The following is a 24,540-nucleotide window of genomic DNA, read 5'->3' on the forward strand; positions in this document are numbered from 1 at the left end:
TGGGTTGGATCCAGACACCCGCATGGAAGGAAAGAAAATAGCCATTAGCACTATCCTGCACAGATTTGTGTGTAGCTGTGCCAAGTGTTATAATAAATCATTCTGTACCATTCTCATCCTTCAGCTTCTGTGCAAGAAGTTGTGTAAGTTTATGTGGAAGCAGACGAACATTAGTGAATTTAGTTTCAGGTTTCCTGTATACCTGTAGTGTTCCAACTATTGAAACAGCTGTCTCGCAGGTGAAAGATATCTTCTGCATGCAGAAAAGCACCTTTGGATCAAACTACCAAGTGTTTCAGTAGCCAAAAAAAAAAAAAAAAAACTGTCTCAAATACATTAAAAAATTTCCTTGTTCCTGTAACCAAAAAATAAATTGGAATGAATTTCATGCATATATTCTATTTCTGCAGTACGAGTTTCCCTAGGGTTACCAAACTCCCGGTACTCCCTGGAGATCTCCTGCTATTACAACTGATCTCCAGCCAACAGAAATCAGTTCACCAGGAGAAAATGGCCATTTTGGCAATTGGACTATATGGCATTGAAGTCCCTCCCCTCCCCAAACCGTGCCCTTCTCAAGCTGTGCCCCAAAAACTTCCCCCCCGTGGCAAAGAGGGACCTGGCAACCCTGGGTTTCCCCCTCTCCCCTGATACTTAAATTTTCTTACAATCCCTAGTCCACAGGTATGCTTTAATGCTCAGCAGACAATGTTTTGCTGACTGCAAAACTGAGAGGGTGCTTTGCTAAAACCCCATTCTCAGATAATTGTCTCAGATAACTTTTGCGAATCTGGTGCAACAGAACTATTGATCATTGCATGTTATTTTGAGATCAGTAGACTTTACTGACAGATCTTTGGATCATGCCTATCTTCATCAAATATTGGCTTCCTGCTGAATCCTGGGTGATCTCTCTTTTTTGGCAGATAACGATCCTGTAATAACTCGACATATTGCCAATTTTTGGCAATAGTGATTTCTTCAATGCGCTCTCAAGATGGGTTTTAATTTGTAAACGTTTTCTATGAAAACTGTATATGAGTATTGCAATATTTTATTACAAGAGCCCTGTGATGCAGAGTGGTAAGCTGCAGTACTGCAGTCCAAGCTCTGCTCACGACCTGAGTTCGATCCCAACGTAAGTTGGTTTCAGGTAGCTGGCTCAAGGTTGACTCAGCCTTCCATCCTTCCGAGGTCGGTGAGTACCCAGCTTGCTGGGGGTAAAGGGAAGATGACTGGGGAAGGCACTGGCAAACCACCCTGTAAACAAAGTCTGCCTAGGAAACATCGGGATGTGATGTCACCCCATGGGTCAGTAATGACCTGGTGCTTGCACAGGGGACCTTTACCTTTACCTTTTAAATATTTGATTCTGTTATTCTATTTTATTGTATTGATTGTTATGCTTAAGACCTCTGGTAAAAAGAACTTATTAATAAAAGGAAAGGGAAACTTGAGGCTGGACTAATTGACTTTTGGTCCAATCCAGCAAGGTTCTTGTTGAACCTCCTGAAATTCTCAGTCTACTCTTGCAGAGGCAGGTGAGTACTGCAGAGAGAAGGGAAGAAATTCAACTGCAGCTTGTAAGAGAGAAAACGCTGTAGGTATAAAAGGTGCTAGAGAAGTAGAAGATCTCTGTAGATGTGTTTCATATTTAATACATCCTCTGGTGCTGTCATGCAAGTCAGTATACCTCTGCTTTTAAGAAACATTTTTCCTCTGAGCGCCCCATCCTTTAACTTCTGAAGATTGTTTCTCTCTGCACAATTGAATCTGTCTTTCCATCTGTTCTTCACTCATATATATACATTATCTATAACAAATAAACATGGCAAGTGTATGTGAGGTAAAAATCAATAAATTAGTGTTATAAAGAAATCACCTCCATAAAACTAATTTACCACATTTTATTTCAAGGAAGCAGTTTCAATATCCATGGATTGGTTGTCTTAAAATAAGAAGTACTCTCATAAAACTTTTTTATGAATCTGCAAGTCCCGCACAAAATGCGAATCTGGGTTTTGTTTTTTTATGAGCTTGACTTCTCCAGTGGGGAAAAGAACCTTTGTCAAGTGATCCAAAGAAGGAAGTCATGTGGGCAAATCAACTGGTTTATAGAACATTCAGAACTAGCTGGTGTTAATAGCGCTGATTTGAAACCAGTGGCTCAGAGCCAAAGAACCTTGGCATTACTTCCGCAAGCCGAAGGGGCTTATTTGGTTCCTTGCTCCTTACAACAAACTATTTTGCAACTGTGCTATCTTTCAAAAGCAGTTTATCACATGACATTGGCAGGGGGACATTTATTTAAGGAAAAAATTATTTGAGCTAGCACAAATCCCTTCAGGAACCTAAATGTACAGCCCTACGCAGAGTTAGCGCAGCTGAAGCTCACTGAAATAAATGGGTTTAGACTGGAGTAACTTTGTTTAGAATTGCCCCGTAAGTAGCATTTTGGATCATGGATTACTCAATCAATCAAGTTTCATTTCAATACAGTATCAGCTCTGAATAAAAATCAAAGTTAGGTTAAAATAATAAAATAAAATAAAAAAGTTGATGATTCTGGGAAGGATGATTTGAAGAAGAGGAGGAAAGGTCTTCTATGTCATGGATTACTCTTTTTTTGATCATGTATCTAGATACCTAGTTCTCAACCTGGCTGCATCTGCAGATCCTTAATTCCGCGCATTGGGGCCAGGTGGAGAGAAGGAAGATTTTCTCTCCCCCTATGCTCCATCATAACTTTGCTCATCCAAACGGGGCCATCTGCAGGTACCAACTTGCAAATGAGCAAAATCAGCAACTGCCCATACATGTGTCTTCTCCGTTGTGGCCCCAACCTTGTGGAATGGTCTGCCTGAAGAGGTCAGGAAGACTCCCACTGTGCAAAAGAGAGCTTTTCTACATGGGCAATAGGATAGCACTGTACAAAATTATTCACAAAGTTACTTGGACAAATTATTAGGGACTATGGTCTATACTATGTGTATAGTTTGCTGTAAATTGAATCCTACTGTGTAATCCTGCATAATTTTAAGTGTCATGTTAACAGATTTCTCATTGGTTCTACAACTCAAATCTTTTTCATTTTTTATTGAATGTCTCGGGTCGCTAGATCCCTCTTTGTCACTGGCAGGATATTTTCGGGGTGTAGCCTAAGGAGGGCAGGGTTTGGGGAGGGACTTCAGTGCCATAGAGTCCAATTGCCAAAGCGGTCATTTTCTCCAGGTGAACTGATCTCTATCGGCTGGAGATCAGTTGTAATAGCAGGAGATCTCCAGCTAGTTGTTGGAGATTGGCAACCCTATGAATGTCCCGTCCTGTTGATTGTATTGACTCATTCTGTGTAAACTGTCTTGAGTCCCAGTGAGAAAGGCAGACAATAAATAACATATATAAATAATAAATAAATTCTGCCTTTATATGCCTTTACATATGCCCTATTCCACTAAAATGTAAGATATCTAGCATTGGATCCAGACAGCTTTTTCACTCAGACCATTTTCCCTTCATACTACTTTTTCAGCTGCACATGACTTTTGTACATTTAGATCCCATGAATCTTAGTGTAGCCTTTTTTTAATGGCCAGAGGACATCTTCTTCCTTTTTTACCACCAGAAAAACTAATTGGATCCAAACCCTAATGTTGAAAACTGCATGTGTGATTTTTCTGAACAGAGACTTTTTGAGACTTGGCTTTTGGTCCCTTATAAGTATTACAAGAAATGTTTGAAGCCATGGATGTTCCAACAACAATATTGTTGGATTCCTCTTAAAGGCATTTCCAGCCAACAGAACATCCTGTTGTCTGCTTGAAAGGCACTTCGTAATTTCATTGGGCAAGCCTCTTCCAAACGGGCCTTTTTAAAAGCCTGATTCAGAGTGGCATTTGACTTGGCAAATGTTCAAGAGTTGAGTTTCATTTGGGCTCATTTCCTCTTTTATTATTGTTTTTAAAAAGTGGTAGAAATGAAAAATGTCTATTTTGGCCAAAACGAACTTCTCCTTCAGCATGCCACCCGTGGGCACACCATCAGCTGGTGGGCCTAGATTTGTTTGTACACCCGTGGGCACACCATCAGCTGGTGGGCCTAGATTTGTTTGTACACCTGATATAGTAACTTATTGCCTCTCTGGAGAGAGCGAAAAAAAATGAAAAATGTTAATTAAACTGTTTCATCTACATAAGCTGAGCAACTGGATCAACATTGGATAGGATGTGGACAGTGGAACTCTACCATGAGACTTGGGTCCATTGCCAGTATAATTACCATACAATTGTAGGATTGCCAACTCTGGATTGTGAAATTGTGAAATTGCTGGAGATTTGTGGGTGGAGCCTGGAGAGTGCAGGGTTTGGGGAGAGTCCTCATGGGGGCATAATGCCACAATCCACCCTCCAAAGCAGCCATTTTCTCCAGGGGAATTGATCAGTCTGTAGAGAGCTTGTAATTCTGGGAGATCGCCAGGCCTTGCCTAGAGGTTGGCAACCCTATATAATTGTCATGAATATTGGCACGTTTGTGGAAATGTGGCAAATATGAGATGGATCCTGGTTCATCCATGTCAGGACAGGTGGCCATTTAAAGCATGGCACAATTTCAACAATACAGAGGCTGGTTTAATACACAGCTGAGCAAAAGCATACCATTGAGTAAAGCCTGTGGCTACAATATCCAAGTTTCCATGCCTGTGTAAGCAAGACAGAAAGTTATGTAAGCGTAGATGTCTTTTGTGTACACAAGCCTGAAAGAGATATGAATCACTGAACAGATTAATCCTCTCAAATGTTAATAGCTGTTAATATTCCTAAAGCTTTGCTTACATGTTGGTGCATTTGTATTACAACCTGAGTATGTGTAAAGGAATGTCAAATGAGTGAGCTTTGCAAAATACCCCAAACTTAAATAAGACAAGCTTGGGAAACTAAACTCTTGTTTAATTTAAAATTAAACTCTTGCACTATGCCCAGCTAGTGTTTCTTTAAATTCTCTCTTGCAACACAACTGTTAACAGTGCAATCCTAGCCAGAGTTACAGCCTTCTAAATCCATTGAAGTCAATGAGTTTAGAAAGGTGTACCTCTATTTAGCATTACAGTGTAAATGTATTGTTGGACATGCAAGTCCCATGATTTACTCATGGTAAAATTCAACCCAACTATTGCTTATGGCTGTGTAAACTTCTAATTTATTTAAATGTTTAGGTGCAGTCTTAACCAGATTATTATGTGCATTTATTTAACACATTTGTATCCTACCTTTTCTCCTATGAATCAAGTAAATTATGTATGCAACACCAAGTTGCAACGAAAATAAAACAATAGCCCAATAATTACACCATCATAAAATCACCTGCTTAAACAATGCACAGTACACTGTAACTTTCCCACAACTTCATTAGCCTCCACAAAAGACTCTCTAGAAATAACAAAATGTTACACACACTGTGAAAAGAAAGAAAGGTGCCCTCGTTACTTCTTAGGCAAACCCATATGCAACTTCCAAGAATGCTGTAGTCCAAGCTGAGGCAGAGCAGACTGTTCCAAGGTGAAGGTATTCTGAGATGCACATGGGAGTATATCAGGAGATATGGTCCAATAGATATGAGGGTGCCAGGCCATGAAGGACTTTAAAGGTGAAAACCAGCACCTTGAACCAAGCCTAGAAACTAATAGGTACCCAGTGCTGATGTTGAAGGATAGGTGTTATATGTTTTGAGTGATAACTCTAGAGAAAAGCCTGAATGCCAGTGGAACCTTCCATGCCATCTTTAAGGGCAGCTCTTGATGAAATATCCCTTGAAGCAAAGGCATATCAAGTAATCTTCACCAAAGGAGTTCTTTTGCATGTACAAAGTGAGACACCACATTGTCTCATGCAAACTATGGTTTGTAAATCCTAGGCAAACCTTGTGCTATTTTCTCTTCTCCCTTCCCTTGCCATTGTTTAGAGATACAACTGAACTGACGCTAACCATAGTTATTTCTTAAACCAGAATCTGAAACCATGTTCTGAAGGGGATTACAACCTGTGGTTTCGTAGAAAGCTGATTAATGAAAACTAGACTTGTCAGGTCTGGCTTTGGAAATTCCTAGAGATTTGGGGTGAAGACAGAAAGGGCAGAGTTTGGGGAAGGAGCTCCCTGGGGATGAGATGCCATAGAGCAGGGGTGTCAGACATAAGGCCCGGAGCAGATCCAGCCCCTTGAGAGCTCTTATCCGGCCCGCGAGCCAGCTAAGGCAGCCTACCTCTCCCTCTCAATCTGGGCTAATGAGGCATGGCCCGGCCCGACCCAGTGACATTTATGTCATATTTGGCCCTTGTAACAATTGAGTTTGACACCCTTGCCATATAGCTTGGCCCTTGAAGCTGCCATTTCCTCCGAAGGAACTGAGCATTGTAGTCGGGAGATCAGTTGTAGTTCCAGAGAAGGTTGGTAACCCTAATTTTTAACCATCGTTACACCTCTGTTGCACACAAGAATCAAAATAATAGGTAACAGTACTGGATAGGAAAGTGAAGAGGGGATTGCTCCAAAGAGAGATAGGGGCAAGAATATAGACTACTGTCCCTGAAACTAGATCTGGATGCGAAAATCATGCATTGGATTAAAAAACACACCCAGAGAACACACCTTTCATGCCTCTTCCTTCCCTGTGTAAACCCAGCAGCCACTCCTGAGAATCAGAGACCTTCAGGGATGGCATAAGAGACAGCATGGGGTCTACAACAGGAAGGTGGAACAGACAGAAAATTTCCCCCTCTTCTGTGAGCATAAAAGGGGGAGTTTGGCTCTGACCTCCTGGTTTGCAGGAAGCCAGCTATTTCAGCACAAGCCGTAGCTACTTACCCATACTATTTACCCATACTACGTTAACTACTTAACGCATAGTTAGATTGTGGATTGTGGAACTCCCTGCCCCAGGATGTGGTGATGGCTGCCAACTTGGAAGGCTTTAAGAGGGGAGTGGACATGTTCATGGAGGACAGGGCTATCCATGGCTACTAGTTAAAATGGCTACTAGTCATGATGCATACCTATTCTTTCCAAGATCAGAGGAGCATTATATTAGGTGCATTAGAACACAGGCAGGATAATGCTGCTGCAGTAGTCTTGTTTGGGGGCTTCCTAGAGGCACCTGGTTGGCCACTATGTGAACAGACTGCTGGACTTGATGGGCCTTGGTCTGATCCAGCATGGCTTTTCTTATGTTCTTACCCCTGTTACGTGCCTAGTGAACTTGTGGCATATTTCTAGTCGGTCCGTTGGTTTGATCTGAAATTATTTGAAGCCTTAAAGCCAGAGCAAAATGTATGACTCAAGACAGGCAGCAAAGACCCAGCAGGGTCCACATCACTTGCTAAGACTGGGGCAAGTCTGTTGACTTTTTCTTTCTCTTGCTTCTTCTTGCAATGTGTATTTGCTGCAGCTAGTGCAACTCTCCCTTTTCCACTGTTTTTGGTTTCCTTTTTTTAATGTGCCCCTCGCACAGCATCTTATTAATATTTATTGCAACTTTAAAAAATAAAATTAAAAAGCTGGCCACTTGGTGCTCAGAAGACTGCTGTAGTTTATCTGGAACATAATGCCGTATTAGGGCAGCACACAATACCATTTATCCTCACACCTGGGGGAATGAATTTCACAGCTGTAATTGCTACAATATAATTCTTATTAATGTCGTGCTATAATTCGTATTAATTCCAGAGGGCTAATAAATGTATTAAGACTTGTCAACATATTATTTTGTGCTGTTTATGATCTCAAGAAATATGCCCTTGAAGAGTTTTATTGTGTAAAGGAAAAGCCTTAAAACTCCATTTTAGCAGGGGAGTTAATTAAAAAAAGTGTTTAGTTATCCCCTGTACAAACACACATGCTCTTTCACTTCTTTGTCTGTCAGTGAACTATCTCTTTCCATCAGTATTTAGAAGGAAGCTATAGAAAATAATTTATGTAATATATTAGCAGCAATTATGTAGCCACTGTAGTTTTGCTGGTATTATCAAGTATCAGTTACAATGAGAAACATTTTTATAATAATTAAAACTCCCTGTCCACTGGCACATGAACCAGGACAGGAGCAGATGAGACAGAGAGCATGAAGGGTAGTAATAAACATGAAATGTGCCATCGTAGTAACTTAATTCTTATTTTGCTCTTCTGCTCGGTTTTCCCAGGTAGCGAATATGATGAAGAAGAAGTAGATTATGAAGATTCAGACAGTGATGAATCCTGGACCACAGAAAGTGCCATCAGCTCTGAAGCTATCCTAAGTTCCATGTGTATGAATGGAGGGGATGAAAAACCTTTTGCTTGCCCTGTACCTGGGTGTAAAAAGCGATATAAGGTGAGTGTATTATTTTAGGACATTTCTTTGAAGGCTGGTATCTTATTTTTGCCTACATTTCATCCTAATCTACATGTGGAAGGAGTAATTAATTTGTGGAATTGCCATTAGACACAGTGATGGTCTCAAGATTAGCTGACTTTGAAAAGGGAGGAGAAAAGCTCATGGAGGATATGTCTGTCAATGGCTACTAGCCATGGTGACTAAAGAGAACTTCCATGTTTAGAGCAGTGGGACTGTGAATGCCAGTGCTGGAAAGCAACAGCAGTAGGAGGGTTTAGTCTACAGGCCCTGCTCGCAAGGACTTCTAGGGACATCAGGTTGACCACTGTGTGAAACAGGACATTGGACCAAATGAACCATTGCCATGATCCAGCATAGCTGCACTTATGCTTATGTACCTTTAAAGCCAGAGATTTTGAGTCACAAAGCATGTTGTTGTGATAGGTTATGGCTGTTTTCACAAAAAGTATAATTTCATGTGTGACCCTAAAATGGAACCATTTACTGGCAGATGTAAGCAAGGCCTTGACCTCTGCACTTTTTATAGCCAGGTGCAATTTTAGAGTGTAACTTCCTTTTGTTTAAATGAATCTATTGTCATACTAGGTAAAGGTCCCCTGTGCAAGCACCAGGTCATTCCTGACCCATGGGGTGGCATCACATCCCAACATTTACTAGGCAGACTTTGTTTACGGGGTGGTTTGTCAGTGCCTTCCCCAGTCTTCTTCCCTTTACCCCCAGCAAGCTGGGTACTTGTTTTACTGATGTGATACTCTGGGTAGCTACAGAGCAGCAAATGTGACACTATTATGTCAGCGACCAGATAGGTGGGACTTTCCCATAAAAGATGTATAGAGTAGAAGCTCTGTGTATAGCTGAAGAAACAAACATATTGAAATTGTTAGGAACCCCTTAAGCTAAAGCAGCTACCTCTATACAGTGCAAAGCATTATTTTGTTGGTGGTGGGGGGATAAGAAAGCCTAGCCATTTGCTGTACCCTGTCTGTATTTTATCCAATAAATGGTAACAGCCGGCAGCCAAATAAGTGAGGTGTTCCTGTTTCCTTCTGCTTTCTTTCCATCTTCATCAGATAAATAAATGAGTACCGTTTGAGGGATATCTTGCACACCATTAATGTGAGGACAGTAAACAAATTATTGACTCACAAGAAGTTGGTCAGAGCAAGCTGCACAACCCAGTTTTCTACAAAATACTTTTTCCTGTTTTGCCAGCTCATGGACTTATTTCTGTCTCACCTCCAATGCCATCATTTGTTGTGCTCTTGCCTTGAGTACCTTTGTCCACCCCACCCCACCCCACCCTCTGCTTTTGGGGCTTCTGGATACCTTATTCTCTTTGTTTCTTCTACAAGGCAGCTGAGTTAGTGCTTGGGTCTCGGTAAGAATGGGTGGGAAAGGGAGCCTGCCTGAAGACAGCTTCTAGCTCTGAGGTAAAATAGGAACTGGGATATCAAACAGATGCTAGGAAGAAATGGGTCTTTCCCCCTTCCATGCCCATAATGAGTTTTCTGTTGCTTAACTGTCCATGGCAGGCTTACAGTTGAGTATAGTATTTCTTTAAAATGTCATTGCTTAGCCTGGTCTATGAGAGGGGCTGGCTACAAGTAACCCATAGCTGGTAAGCATCAGCTATAAGAAAGAATTTTATTTTAATGGTGGACAGTTTCATCATATGAAGGCTCTTCTAGTCTCAGGGCTCTTGGTCTTAAGTAACTGAAAAACTTCTAACTGCATGGTTGTTTTTGTACCAGGCTTTTATTAGACTTTATAATACATTTATTATACGTTACCCCCATCCAAAGAACTGGGAGAACAGATAGAACACAAAGGAGTACTGAAGAAAACACCAGAAATAAAGTTCATGCTCTTTCCTCTTACAGATTTGTAAAATCAGCTTTAATATATCCGACTGTGAATTGCCCTGTGTTTTAAGGTCTATCCCAGTGCCTGATGGTATATTAAGTATTTTAAGTATTTTATATAGTCCCAGTTTCACTACCATTGTACAAGGCAGGCTTTGCTGCCTGACGATTTTCACGGTTTTACTCAAGGTTTCCCCTCCTCTTCCCACAGAATGTTAACGGTATAAAATACCATGCCAAGAACGGCCACAGGACACAGATCCGTGTGCGGAAGCCCTTCAAATGCCGTTGTGGAAAGAGTTACAAGACAGCTCAGGGTCTGCGGCACCATACAATCAATTTCCACCCACCAGTGTCTGCTGAGATTATCAGGAAGATGCAGCAATAACTGGCTGGTCACAGACGTGCCAAGGAATCCTCACCAGCAGTTGCTGCTTTTGAAGACAGCCACCTCCTCTTGGGGAAGCACTGAGCAATCCCTTTAAAAAAATTAAATGCATGCTTTACCATTTTTTCTGTAATTTTGGAATGATGTTATCTTTGTAGAGTTACTGCTTTTTGTACATTTGCACATGTAATCATCATGCCCATATACATTACTTTGCTATCAGGTGCTAAAAGCTACAGATTCTTCAAAGTATCCCTCCTGCACCTCCCCACCCACCCCAGATAAAGAGAATTAGGGGATAGTGTATATTTTAATCTGCTTTTCAGTGTTAAATGAGGAAGAGGAGGGGAGAGGAAGAAAGCTTGGCACTGAGATAACTTCAAGATTGTAATGTGTTTGAAGAAGTTCAGTGCATCCGTTCCCATGTGCTTGCAAAACCAAAACAATCCCCCGCCCATTGTCCACCTGGTTTATATGCCTTATGTAATAGAAATCTGTGGAATAGCAAGGTTTTAGGTATTGAAATTATAAATAAGAGAATGTTTAACATATGCTAAAAATATTTTCATACTCAGATAACATACATAAAAGGTGTGCTTGCTGTATTTTATATTATCCTGCAATTTTCTTTCTCCTCTGAAATGTCTTGCCATTTGAACTAGCCGAATAATCACTCTAGCGGTAGAATTCTACTTCTCTGTGTACAGGTGTTATTTAATGTTAAAAGACCCATCAGACTCCTGAGGAGCAAATTGCTGTGGTCCCATTATTGCTCCCCAATTATCTACTACTAAAAGACACTTGGAAATGAAGTGCAAATCTAGTGTGAAAGAAATTATCTTCATCTTAGATGGAGGTCTTAAAGCACTTTGTAGTTCTCTATTGCCAACAAATTTAAATGTTTTATGCGTTGCCAATTCTTGCAGCTGCGGTACTAGAGCGTGCCAGTGGCTGCAAATAAAAATTCTAGGCATGTTTTATGGAGGGTACACTATTTGTGTTGAGGGAGTTTCTAGTTCTATGTGTATTGTACCTTCAGATTTTTGTATGTATATATCTATATTTTCTAACTTACCATAGGTTGTTGCATTCCACAAGTTTAGCATTAAATGTTTCTTTCTGAACTACGAGACATCATGAGCCTTACTGAAATGAAGTGCTTCTTGAAGCAGGTACTCAAAAGATAGACCTGAGGTCAGAACTATCATTGAGTTGCTTGTGTCTGGACCATACCTGAATGCTTCATTTATTTGATGCTCTCCTGCCTTCAGTCTTCTTCTATTGTGTAAGTGCTAGTCCTTAAGGTTAATAGTTTACAAAATATGCAAGAGTTACATTAATAGAAACTGGGAAGGTCTCCCACCCAAGAAAACAGTACGTTTTACAAGCTATCCTCTTGTATTTTGTATTTATATATATAAATATATACCTTATATACCTGACCTGGGAAATGCAGAAGTCTCCATTCTTTTAAAAATATATAAAGATTGAGGGGGCAGTGATTCTCTCTAAGTTTTCTTTTCTGAACTGAATGCCTCATAATGAGGACTGAAGAAATTTAAAACAAAGCATCCTTCAAATAAATCACCCTTGATCCATCTTACAAAAAAGATACATTTTGTAGCAGACGTGTCAACATTGGTATCAAGAATGATCCAGACATAAGACTTATTGATTATACTTAAAGCCCATCGTCCAACATTTTGAGTGCGGCATCGTTTTCTGCTTTCAGTGAAAAACTGCAGGCAAACTAAATTAATATTGTAGTATGTCAATCCCTTTCCACTCTCAAAATCCAGTTTTGATTGACCTAGTCATTGTAACAGTATTAAACAGGTAAAAATGGGACTATTTTGTTATACTGTGTATAGTGAATGTATTGTACTTTGTGTGAAAATGTGCTTTAAATTATATTTTTCCTATATTTTGTTGGGGACAAAGTTCATTAAGTTGTCACAAAAGGTTTGTTTTAGAACTGAGCACCACAAAGTGCAACAAAATTTCTTTCAATAAAAGCTGCTTATAAATGTAAATTGAATCATACTTAATAAAAATTGCCTCTGACCTAAGACAAATCTGGATGGCATTTCATTCTTTCAAACCTTTGATTTGTAAATAGCGTGCTACTCACTAACCCAGTGATATAGCAGATTCTCTGATTAGTAACAGAACTGGCAAAATAGTAAAGCAAAATGATCGTCTAATGAATGTGTTATTAGCTACAATGGATGGGCAACTCCTGGCAATCTTGCTGCAGATCTGGTACCCAGAGCTAGATCCCAAGGTACTGGCAGGGCGAGTGGTGTGGAAGAAGGTTATCGGCACGGCTTATTTCTTCCAAGACCTACACAGCCACCAAGCAAGTTCGGCTTTTTCCTTATGCCAACAGCTTCACAGGTAGACACTGCATTTTTTTCCAGCTCTTGAATCCAAAAAGGTTGCCCAACCTGAGCTGTAACCTTGTCTGAGGCTGACTTGGGGGTTTAACGCATGGCCAATTTGCCTCGCCTTTGTGCCTTAAAAGTAGCGAATTCCCATGGTCTAAACGCATGGCCGTCCGAGGGCTGCGTATCGGACCCACCTTAGGCGCGAATTAAGCACACACAAAAAACGGGTTAAGCAATCCGTTTTCTAGCGACCTTTTCTTCGCTTTTTTTAAATTTCGCTACATTACCGGAACGCCCACGTGCGTGTAATCACACGACTAGCCCGCTACTAACCTCCTTTCCTTCAAGCTCCCAGCCCCGACAAACAGCTGAGCTGTGGGTGAGAAAGGGCAGGGCAGGTGCGAGCCGCGCTGCTGGCTAGGAAGGGAAGTGACATAACGGGGAAGGAGAGCTCCTTTTATGGACTTCCGGGGGGAGGGCAGAGGGTGGAAGGGGCAGAGCTTCTCTGGCCTGAAGAGTATAAAAGGCCAGAGGAGAGCTGTAGCCAGGTAGGAAGTAGGCTGTGACCCAGGCTGGCTAAGCATAGAGCCTCCCGGGTAGCCTCCGAGGGAGAGGAAAGCTCAGACTCTCCCTCGGACTGGTCTGAGGCTGAAGAGGCGCCTCAAGCCCCGACCCTCTCCAGGCCAGACAGACACCCCCTCCGACCAGCCCTGTGGGGGGGGGGGGTACTTAACACCATCACGATTGTATACCGGAACACTGGCGTCCCAAGAAAAAAAAGGGGGAGAATCGGCCTTTGATTGGATAACCCCTCAGCCAATCCTTGGGCAATGACACGGTGGTCACTCCCCTACTATCCCACATTATATGGGTGGCTCAAACGCACGGGGAGCCTCCAGCAGCTACTTGCTTCAGACTTATAGAGGGATGGGCTGGCGTCATGTGTTTGACTATCCAGTCTCGGATTAAAATATTGTGAGATAAGAGAGGAGCGAACCAAGAACATTCTGCCCATGCTTTAATCCCCTTGCACAGATCTTGATATGAGATGCAGTCTGTGATTCAGCTTCATATTCACTGGTTGGTTCTACATGACCACTTAACCTAGAATTGCTATGATTTGTTCATGTTGTATTGTAGCCAAAAGTTTTTCTTCCTAATGTTAGCATTTGCTTTTGTGGAAAGAGACCACTAGTGATGGAACAGGTCTTTTTGACCAGGACTGCCTACTCCCATATAATCATTACAGTCATCTCCAGGGGTCCTCCTTTGGGTGCCCCCTATCATCTGAGGTTAGATGGGTGGCAACCTGAGAAAGGGCCTGTGGTATACACAACTCCCTCCCCAGGAAGACTCATCTGTCACCCTCTACCATTACCTCCCACCAGCAGGTAAAGTTTTGTATTGCAATCCCTTACGGACCCTCATTCCTGTTGTTTTTAATTTTATATATTTGTTCTTCCAGTTGGTTTTTAATGCTTTTTAACTGATTGCTGCTTTACAGGCCCAAATAGGGTGGAAAGTCAAGATAAGACATGTTTTAAAATCATAAAGACAATTTCTAGAAGACAGCTCCTTGCACCGTTAGCAAAACATGCTTTGATCCAAGCCATTGTCTTTAGAGATAACCCAATGACAGAGTAGTCAAACCTCTGTATTCCTATCTTTTTTGGTATCTTCCTTCAGAATCACTGTGGCTTTTTATTCATTTAACAAAATTGCACCACTAACTGTCCACATGTGGCCCACTATTAAGGCAATGCACACCTATTATCCCTTTAAGCCCTCAGCCTCCATTGTGCTAAATGACTTCCTGTTCACTAACAGGGCCCGGCCTACCTGAATGTATTTTTAATTGGTCCCTTTTTCCCTGGGAAGTTTTACTTACTGTATCTCTGTTAGGTTGGAAAATGTGCTTGTTTTCTTTTTATGATGACTATAACAATAATTTGATTCAAAAGGTGGGCGAAGCATAAATACCCTATCTCTGTTCAGGAATGCTAAGACACGAGCACCATATGAACAAGAAGTTTTGAATAAACTAAGTTACTTAAAACATTTTATCCCAGCTTTCCACCCAATCAGGGTCCTCAAAGGAGCAAATAATTAAGGTATTATAAACTGTAAATATGTAAATAAAATAACAATTAAAAACAGAAAGGGTCAGTAAGGGAATGCCAAATGAAACAGAAAAGTGTTCATCTACCAGAAAATAATGATAGAGGGAAAGACAACGCATAGTTGAATTGTGGAACTCCCTGCCCCAGGATGTGGTGATGGCTGCCAGCTTGGAGGGCTTTAAGAGGGGAGTGGACAAATTCGAGGAAAGGGGTATTCATGGCTATTAGTTAGAATTGATACTAGTCATGCTGCATACCTATTCTCTCTAGTATCAGAGGAGCATGCCTATTATTTTGGGTACAGTGGAACAAAAGGCAGGATGGTGCTGCTGCAGTCGTCTTGTTTGTGGCTTCCTAGAGGCACCTGGTTGGCCACTGTGTGAACAGGCTGCTGGACTTGATGGGCCTTGGTCTGATCCAGCAGGGCCTTTCTTATGTTCTTATAGACCTCTACTAGGATGAAACAGGATTTGTGATGGGAGAAAAACCTTTGCTGAATTCAGCTAACTTTCAGATGAAAGGAAAACATTAAATTTGACTCCCCAGTGCATTTTTGATTAATTTGAATGCCAAGGCAAATTATAAAGACAGAAGATTCAAAAGATCCCATAGTTCAAGTAGAAGACACTCCTGTTTGCGTGGGAGGGGGACCAATTCGGCCCCATCCAAGACCAAGGGTTCTTTGGAAGATCTCAGCCATAATTTTATGGAACTTTATACATGCAAAGGGGTCTAGTAATAAAGACACACAGACAATATTTAGTGTTTGTTTTTAATTTTACTATTGTAGAACAGATGAAAAATGAATAACTTTATCCAAAAGGATCAAATTAAAGATTAACTCTCTAAAAATATAGTGTTTTAGATGCACACCACAAATAAGATGGGGAGACATGGGCAAGTTAGAATGCAGAAGATTCTAGAAACCTTAGTCCCTATGAACATAACTTGCCAGAACAAAAATAGCTGCATACACATGGTAAAATCTACCAAGTACAGATGAAGCCAAATAGTAGCAATTTTTAAACATTTATTTTGTAATAGCTCCAAGTGCAGAATTTTAATAGGTAAATGCCTAGAGCACATGACGCTTTCAGGAAGGGATCATATTTATGTCAACGTTGCTATAAGGAAGTTTTGCAAGCATGTAAATCTCAACGTAACTAGATTTCTGAAATAGATGTAAAAACTACTTCCATTTGATAAGTTATGCAAATGTCAGGATCAACAATCAGATGAAGGAATACACAAGATTACAGAGGAACCTTGGTTTACTATGGAATGAGAAATTTAATCATACTCTTAAGTAGCACAAGCAAGAGTAACATCACATCATTCTGTCAAACCTGCCATTCCTACCAACTGGACTTCTGAGGCTTCTGCACAAGTCTGTCAGTTTCCTGTGTTCTTCTACATTTGGTTAGCAAGGGAACAAATACTGAGAGATACCATGAAAGATTTGGGTTTATGCTAGATGTAGGAAGGCTGACCCAATGCTTGCTAACAGGCCAAAGGTTTACTTTGAATCAACTGCAATGCACAGCACTTGTTTTACTGACAGGAGCCTTTAAATAAGAAGCTTGGCTTGAGTTATAATAGCGGCTTTTTTGGAACTCGTTCATTCGAGCTCTTATCTAAGCTAAACTGCCCACACCTAGTCAAAATTCAACACATTCTGATCGAAGTGTGTCTGAACATGTCTTTCAAAGCCTTGCTGGTCATAGTCAGGAGGGAACTGTTCATTGCACATTGGACACACCTTCCAGTGACTCTCAACGTGTTCTTCAAACTTCGTCTGATCATAGTTAGGAGGAAACATCACTTCACAAAGTGGGCACTTCTTGATGTGCACGAAGCTTAGGAGATAAAAGAGGAAACAGCAACCACTGAAGACGGATGAAATGTTGGGACCCAAGCTTTACATGCCATCACCTGTCAATTTTTATTTCCTAACTGCATTTAAATTATATTCTGGATCAGAGCGCCAGAGCCAACTCTGATCTTCTATGGGGCTGACCATACGCAAGCTCTGAGAACGTCAGGGGCTTCTTCACATGTTCAAAGTATTCCCACACTGTGTTTGGCCTTCATGCAAGAATGGTGCAGTCTCTTTTTTGATGTGTAAATCATGACACCCCTTTTCCATTTCATAAGAGATGGGGAGAAAGCTATTCAACTTAAAAAAAAAAACTGGCTAGATGTGCACTGCGACATACTAGAGGGGCAACACAGAGGTTCGAAATGTAAAAAAAGTTGCAAAATTAGGCAACTGAGCGATGTGGTTTTTAGATTAAATATAGCCCCCCATCAGCATGGCTTGATTTGAGACTCCTGAGAGAGCCTGCCATCGTTAAGGCCAGATGGGAGCATCAGCTTCCTCTTAAGGAGTGGTGTTTGAGAAGGGTGACAAAGACAGAATCAGACTGGATGGGGGGAAATGCCATTCCTGACCCAAAATTTGCTTTTTAGAGTGAAAACCGCTGCTCTAGAAGATGGGTGAGAAGAGAACTCAGAGAATGATAGTAGCTTTTGCAAGGGTGAGAGACCGAATTGTGCCACTAATCATGCAGTGAACAGTATTTGTTCAGAAGGAGCAACTGGGACAAACGTAACATTATTTACACCAATCACAATGGCCGTTTACTCAGGGTGGGGATATAATTTTCCAAGAACAAAGCCTGGGGTTCAAAGAGCTGTTGTAGGGTTAGGGCAAGGGGTTTGCGGTACCCCAATGGAAGTTTTGGCTTTTTATAATTTGACATCCCCCTGTACCATTTCACAACCACTCACAGCAGATGATTGTAAAAGTGTCCAGACTCAAATTCAACAAAGAAGGCACTAGCATGAGTATGTGCTTGGTATCACACTGGTCCATGAGAAGTCACCTTACCTGGAATCAAAACAAAAACCTGTTCCACGCTCATGCAAGCGAAGGTTTGATGGATCAGGAGCAGAAGGTACATTTGCTTCATCATCCTGTAAAGAAAATTTGGGGTTGTTATATAATCGCTTACTTCTGTTTTTACTCTCTTCAATGTTGTTATTACTTACATTCATAAGCAAGGAAAAATATAAATATAGATCTAATGGAAGTATAGATCCAACCCTTATCTCCAGAGCTCAAGTTCATGCAAATGGTTCCCCCCCATTTTGACCTCACCATCAACTCTGTAAGGTAAGTTAGGCTGAGTGAGTGCCCCAGCATCACCCAATCAGCTTCATGGTAGAGGAAGAATTTGAACCCAAGTCCCTATAATCCTAATTTAACATTCTAGCCATTGAACTACTACCACATCCCCTTTTCTGTAGTAGTAATGCATTTCTATTCACCAATTCTATTAAAAAAACCAAAAACTCGCAGAAGTCACCCCACTGCAAACACAGAGAAACTACACCCAAGTAAAACAAGATGTAAGGATTTTAAAGGCATCATTGTAATATTGTTTCATTTGTTTCCCACATATGGAAAACTGTATGTAACACAATTTTTGTTGATAGTTCAAACACAGCCTTCCATGCACCAATCTCTTTTAATGGCTCATCACATTGGATGTGTGCACATATGAAAGGCTTCCTCATCCCAAGCTTCTCAGATTCTTTTTGCTTTCTTTTAAAGAGGTATCTTGATTTTTATCTGCTGAAGCGATAGATGCCTGCCAAGGAGAGCTGTGTAGCAGCATTTGTACAAGGGCAAGCTATTCATCATCTTGTTTCTTTATATCTACAGGGTTTTTTTTTAACCCAAGAACAATTAAGTTATTTTCATTTGACAAGCATGACTATGAAGAGAACATGTTAAAACGTCTGCTTGATGTAAGACAAGAAAAGATTTCTGAAAAACAGGAACACACTTGCCCAAAGTTGGTTCCCATTTGAGGATATTAGGATCCTGCTACCTCATTATGAAAATCCAAGCTGTGTCAGCAAATGAGCACAAGACTTTAGCTCTGTTTCTCTTGGGTTTGCGAGAGGGCAAAGCACATAGATTAGAATGAACACTCTGCTAATTAAACTGCAGAAGATGACTAGAGAGGAGAAGAGCTTGTCATCTGTAATGTCTGTGCCAAGAACGATCAGATTAAATATGCAAAACGTGAAGTAAAGGTAGGCAAATGCACTAAGCTCATACCCAAGACCTTAAAATAGGCTGCAGAAGTTCTGACAGTTCCCCTAATTATTCACAGTAATGGACACAGAGGGCAAAAGGCTGGAGGAAGAGATACATTTTTCTCCATTATAGGTACTGAGCACCAGGGCTAAAATCATGCCTGTCTGAACACTGATCAGTTTCTGCAAAGGTTAATAGCAATTAAATGTGGCAAACTAGACTAAATGAGAAGCAGGTCATGATACCACTACACTTGCAAAGAGCACAAGGCTTTATGGAGGAATGTTTCTTATTAAAATGTTTCTTAAAGTTAAAGGGTGCAAAGAAACTGTGGCACATAGTTAACAGCACTGCTTGCTGCATTTTACTGCATACTCCAATTCCTTATTACAATTTTACATTTGTTATACTTTACACAGGCGACAAAAACCTATGCCCACCACTTAGGATAGGAAATTCTTAAAAAGGATTTAAACATACAACAGGATTTTAATATTACAGGTATTTGGAAATACTAGAAGACATTACTAATAGCTGCACGTGGGTTTTTCTATCTCTTGGTAAACAGCATCTTCTGAAATTAAAATGAGCTGCCATCTTCTACTTGAGGAACACTGCTGTTGACATGCAGCCTCTATGCCTTTTCTAGTTTGCATGAAATCTCCATATTTGTGGCAAAAAGAAAAAAAAACCTTTCCAATCATTCCAATCTCGTTAACAGACGATAGTTCTACTGAAATTTCTGTGGGATCTTCGTTCTTTAAGGCATCACCAGACTTCTTTTTGTTTGAAACACAAACTGAAACCGCATGTACAGGAAGGATGAAATGCAACTGCAGACAGACCTTCCCGCATGGACTTCCTGCATGGCCTTCAGGTGATTCAGAAATCAGGTGCATTTGAAACTGTTGAGCATTCAGAACCCATTCCTGAAAGCTCCTTAGGAGCCGGCCTGACCCCGCACCAGCATAGGTGCCACATTACCATGGAACAAGGTGGCAGGAGCAAATATGCCGGCGTCCAGCTGCTGCTGCCCCCCCCCCCCCGCCAGTGCAGGTACAGTGACAGGCATGGGGGGGAGGCGCGTTCCTGGGGGAGGAGAGGTTGCTAGGCAGCTTCCTTACCCCTTTAGCCCCAGAAACACCCCCCTCGCGCTGCAGCGGTGCTGCGCCACCTTTTTTGGTGGCACAGCCCTGTTGAAGGCAATGGGGGATCTCCCCCATTTTCTCTATTGTAATTTTTTAAAACCTGTTTTTGCCTCCACTGCTGCCGGGAAGCCTCTTGAGGAGGAGGTGCGGCTGTGCTGCTCCCAGCCGCCGCAGATCTGCTCCCCCCCTTCAGGATTGGGGTGCCCGAGCTGTCTTTCGGTTTCCAATGGTGCACATCAACAGCAGGAGAAAGACTAAACAGCACAGCAGTGTGAATTCAGCCACAGCTGCTTCCAAGTATTTCTCTCTAACCAATAACATATTGCACTTGCAATAGGTCCTTGCAAAGTCTTTCTGATCCTGCAATGGGTGCCTGCAAAGTCTTTCTGATTCTTGCTCTGGCTTCCCACAATAAATGATCTGATCAGGCCTCAGGTGTCCACAGTAAGCTTGAGGTCACTGGCTATAAGCTAGTTATTGCCAGAAGTTGCCCCACTGGCTAATACTAATTTAGCTTATTAAATTTTTAACCCGCCCTTTCCCAACCAAGTTTGGGTTCAGGGCTGCCCTGGAAGAAGAAAATTTTCTAGATGAGGATGACATGGACTGAAAGCTTGCACCGTAAAGGTTAAGAAATGGAAAATGTCATTAGGTGCAGTTATCACCCACTTACATTGCTATCCTCAGGATCTTCTAAGCCATCAGGCCGACTGAGGTTGCGAGCAGGCTGACTGCACACTACGTTGTCTTCCAGTTCCCAAGAAGGTCCTCGTACGGGCGGTCTCTGGATCTCATCAGGGTAAAAAGCACCATCTGCCCCATCTGCAAGCACAAGCAGGAGATTTTGCTGATGTGAACAAGAAAGGCGAACATGCCAAGCATTCAAGCAGAAACTCTCCACGAGGAGCTTCTTCAGTAAAACGTTCAGCTTGGATGACCTGCTGGTGAGGGTTCATGGAACGCTTAGATGCCTATGCCTTTTTCCTATAAGCATATTATGAACTAAGATTATGCATCACTGGCTTCAGTTTGCTAAAATGAATACGATGGTACATTTCTGCATGGAATTTTCCAACAAAACAGAGCTGAGGAAAATATTTTTCCAACCTCTTGTTCCTTGTGTTGTGTAGGGGTTGCCATATTGAAGCACTGGTAGCCGAGCAGGCACAGCAGGCACCTGTCCATCATCATCAGAATTGAGAAAAAATAATGCTTGCTGAGACATCTGTCCTTCAGTGATTCTTTCTGCTTGGTTTTCTGGTCTCCTTCCAAGATTCTAAGGAACCGGGGTGGGGGGGTGGGGGGAGAGACAGGACAACGACACCATAGGCACACGTCAGACATTTTAAGATTGCAGTAAAAAAAAATTACAGCACTCAGCACGTCTACTCTGCCAAAATGTGACCAAGATTTTACAAGTCTTAAGAACATAAGAAAAGCCCTGCTGGATCAGACCAAGGTCCATCAAGTCCAGCAGTCTGTTCACACAGTAGCTAACCAGGTGTCCCTAGGAAGCCCATAAACAAGACAACTGCAGCAGCATTATCCTACCTGTGTTCCAAAGCACCTAATATAATAGGCATGCTCCTCTGATCTTGGAAAGAGAATAGGTATGCATCATGACTAGTATCCATTTTTACTAGTAGCCATGAATACCCCTCCTCCTCCATTAACATGTCCACTCCCCTCTTAAAGCCTTTGAAGTTGGCAGCCATCACCACATCCTGGGGCAGGGAGTTCCACAGTTTAACTATGCGTCTTCAGATATTTTTTCTCTATAATGCTTTACTGTCTCTGGGGTAACCTGAAGTATTAAGCTTGATGTTACACTGCAGGCCAGTTCAAAAAACAGTGATTTCTAGAATATTGGGTCTTTTATTTATTTACTTCATTTATACCTCGCCTTTCTCTCCAGCGGAGACCCAAAAGGGCTTACATCCTTCTCTTCTCCTCTGTGTTACCCTCACAACAACCCTGGGAGGCAAGGTAGGCTGAGAGTGGGTGACTGGCCCAAGGTCACCCAGCAAGCTTCCACGGTACGAGTGAAGATTCGAACCTGGATTACCCAGATCCCAGTCTGACACTTTAACCACTACACCACTCTGGCTCTTTTAAATTAGTAGTGTGAAGGCACTGAAGGATTCAGAAAAACACAGGTTTTACCCAAGAACAGAAATAAAACTTTAACTCTACTTTTCATCTAACAGGATTCGCCACTGAAAAGCTCTTTTGTCCTTTTCACTGTTAAAACCCTTGGAAAAGGATGGCTTACAGGCTATAAGTAGACACTGGGAAATGGCAGAATGGAAGACAAATGCGACATGAATCTTTGTGATGCTCCAGTGATACAACCATCTTGTATTCCACCAAAAAGCCTGTAAAGCTGAATGTGCTTTGTTTTGCTCTGGAAAGCTGCCAACGCCAATATCGCCACAAAATTCCATTTCTTCATTTTGGCTCCCGTTGCTAAAACAACTTAGCCACGATCAGATAGCCACTACTTGGGAGTTGCCCCAGATACAAACTGTTTTGTTTAAAGATAACGTTTAAAGTTTAGCCCTAGCTGAGTGTAACAAGCAAAAAAATATATTACGGAGTAACATGCATGGGAGGCATCAGGACAGCTGTTTTATTTCCCCATGTCCAAACTTCCAAAGAATTCCATGATAGATTAAAGGGGCTAGGACATTTTAAACACATTTAAACAAATGCTGCCTAAAAACTTCTTAGATCCACAGATTTTGAAGCTGATTTTTTTTAAAAAAAAAAAAATTAAGCCTTTACTTCTCATAACAAAGGAACAATTGAACACTAGAAAGTTGTAACCTTTGTATTAGATTACACATGGTCTTTATTTTATGATGCTTAAACGAAAATGAAGGAGCCCCGTGGCGCAGAGTGTTAAGCTGCAGTACTGCAGTCAAAAGCTCTGTTCACGACCTGAGTTCGATCCCGACGGGTCGGTTTCAGGTAGCCGGCTCAAGGTTGACTCAGCCTTCCATCCTTCCGAGGTTGGTGAAATGAGTACCCAGCTTGCTGGGGGTAAAGGGAAGATGACTGGGGAAGGCACTGGCAAAACCACCCCGCAAACAAAGTCTGCCTTGGAAATGTCAGGATGTGACGTCACCCCATGGGTCAGGAATGACCTGGTGCTTGCACAGGGGACCTTTACCTTTAAACGAAAATGAGATTTTGATAATTCTATGAAGGCAGAATAATTGTAGAGATGGTACTGTATAAAGGCTCTGGTGTAACTATCTATATATTTTATGCTTTTAAAAGGTTCAAGTATAGTATACAGCCTTTACCTCAGTATCAGCACTTATTTATAAATTCCACCCCATCAAGGATGCTAAAATGTTTTTTTGTTTTTTTTATCTTGCCCTTCCTCCAAGACCTCCCTCCTCCATTGTCTGGTCTGTGAAATATGTCAGGCTGAAAGCACGTGACCTGCCTATGATCCGGTGCTCTTCTTGGCTCGGTGGCGATTAGAACCTGAGTTTCCCTGCTCCTAGTCCTGCATTAACTACTTCACTGCACCGGTATTTCTGCTCTTGTTAAACACACGAAGTTATTTAATAACATATGTTCCCCAGAGAAGCTTATATTCGTGTAATTCCAACTTGCTGGTGATCCCTGGCCCAAGGAGTATCCAGCTGGCCTCGACCAGGGCCAGGGCTTTTTTGGCCCTGGCCCCTGCCTGGTGGAATAGCCTCCCTAATGAGATTAGGGCCCTGCGGGACCTTCAGGAGTTCCGCAGGGCCTGCAAGACGGAGCTATTCCGCCGGGCTTATGGTTGAAGCCAGTGACGGTTCTCATTATAATTACTGGCCTCCCTAGTCCTTTCCCCCCCTTTCCCCGCTGCTGAGCACCACCCCTTCAATACCACCTTAGGGTGTGGTTAGATTAATTTTATTACAAATTTATGTCTCGGGAATTCTGGCGCCATTGAGGGGCATTAATGGGCTATTTTAAATTATTTTAAACTATTTTAATGGGTTATTGTTTTATTGTGTTTTTAGACTGTGTAAGCAGCTCTGAGCCCGACCTTCGGGTTGGGGAGAGCAGGGTAGAAATGTAATATATAATAAAAATAATAAAAATATAGATTTTTCAGCAACTTAAGGTCAACTTATAGGCCTGATAA

The 24,540-nt window shown here is 41.7% G+C and overlaps 2 protein-coding genes across 3 annotated transcripts in view; one reads left to right on the plus strand and one right to left on the minus strand.

Moving 5' to 3' along the window:
• Window positions 1–10,910, plus strand: part of JAZF1 (JAZF zinc finger 1) — a 150,796-nt gene extending 139,886 nt beyond the window's left edge. Inside the window, exons 4-5 of the mRNA XM_056857591.1 lie at window positions 8,187–8,356; window positions 10,454–10,910. Coding sequence (XP_056713569.1) covers window positions 8,187–8,356; window positions 10,454–10,630 — 347 coding nt within the window. The 3' untranslated portion in view covers window positions 10,631–10,910. The remainder of the gene's footprint in view (window positions 1–8,186; window positions 8,357–10,453) is intronic.
• Window positions 10,911–16,520: 5,610 nt separating this feature from the next.
• TAX1BP1 (Tax1 binding protein 1) overlaps window positions 16,521–24,540 on the minus strand; it is a 36,928-nt gene continuing 28,908 nt past the window's right edge. For both annotated transcript variants that reach the window (XM_056857374.1, XM_056857375.1), the window contains 4 exons: window positions 21,501–21,669; window positions 21,067–21,215; window positions 18,028–18,113; window positions 16,521–16,993 (listed from right to left, as the gene is read on the minus strand). In XM_056857374.1, coding sequence (XP_056713352.1) covers window positions 16,792–16,993; window positions 18,028–18,113; window positions 21,067–21,215; window positions 21,501–21,669 — 606 coding nt within the window. In that variant the 3' untranslated portion in view covers window positions 16,521–16,791. The remainder of the gene's footprint in view (window positions 16,994–18,027; window positions 18,114–21,066; window positions 21,216–21,500; window positions 21,670–24,540) is intronic.

Source organism: Euleptes europaea, chromosome 11 (genome assembly GCF_029931775.1).
Source record: "Euleptes europaea isolate rEulEur1 chromosome 11, rEulEur1.hap1, whole genome shotgun sequence".
Lineage (NCBI taxonomy): Eukaryota > Metazoa > Chordata > Lepidosauria > Squamata > Sphaerodactylidae > Euleptes > Euleptes europaea.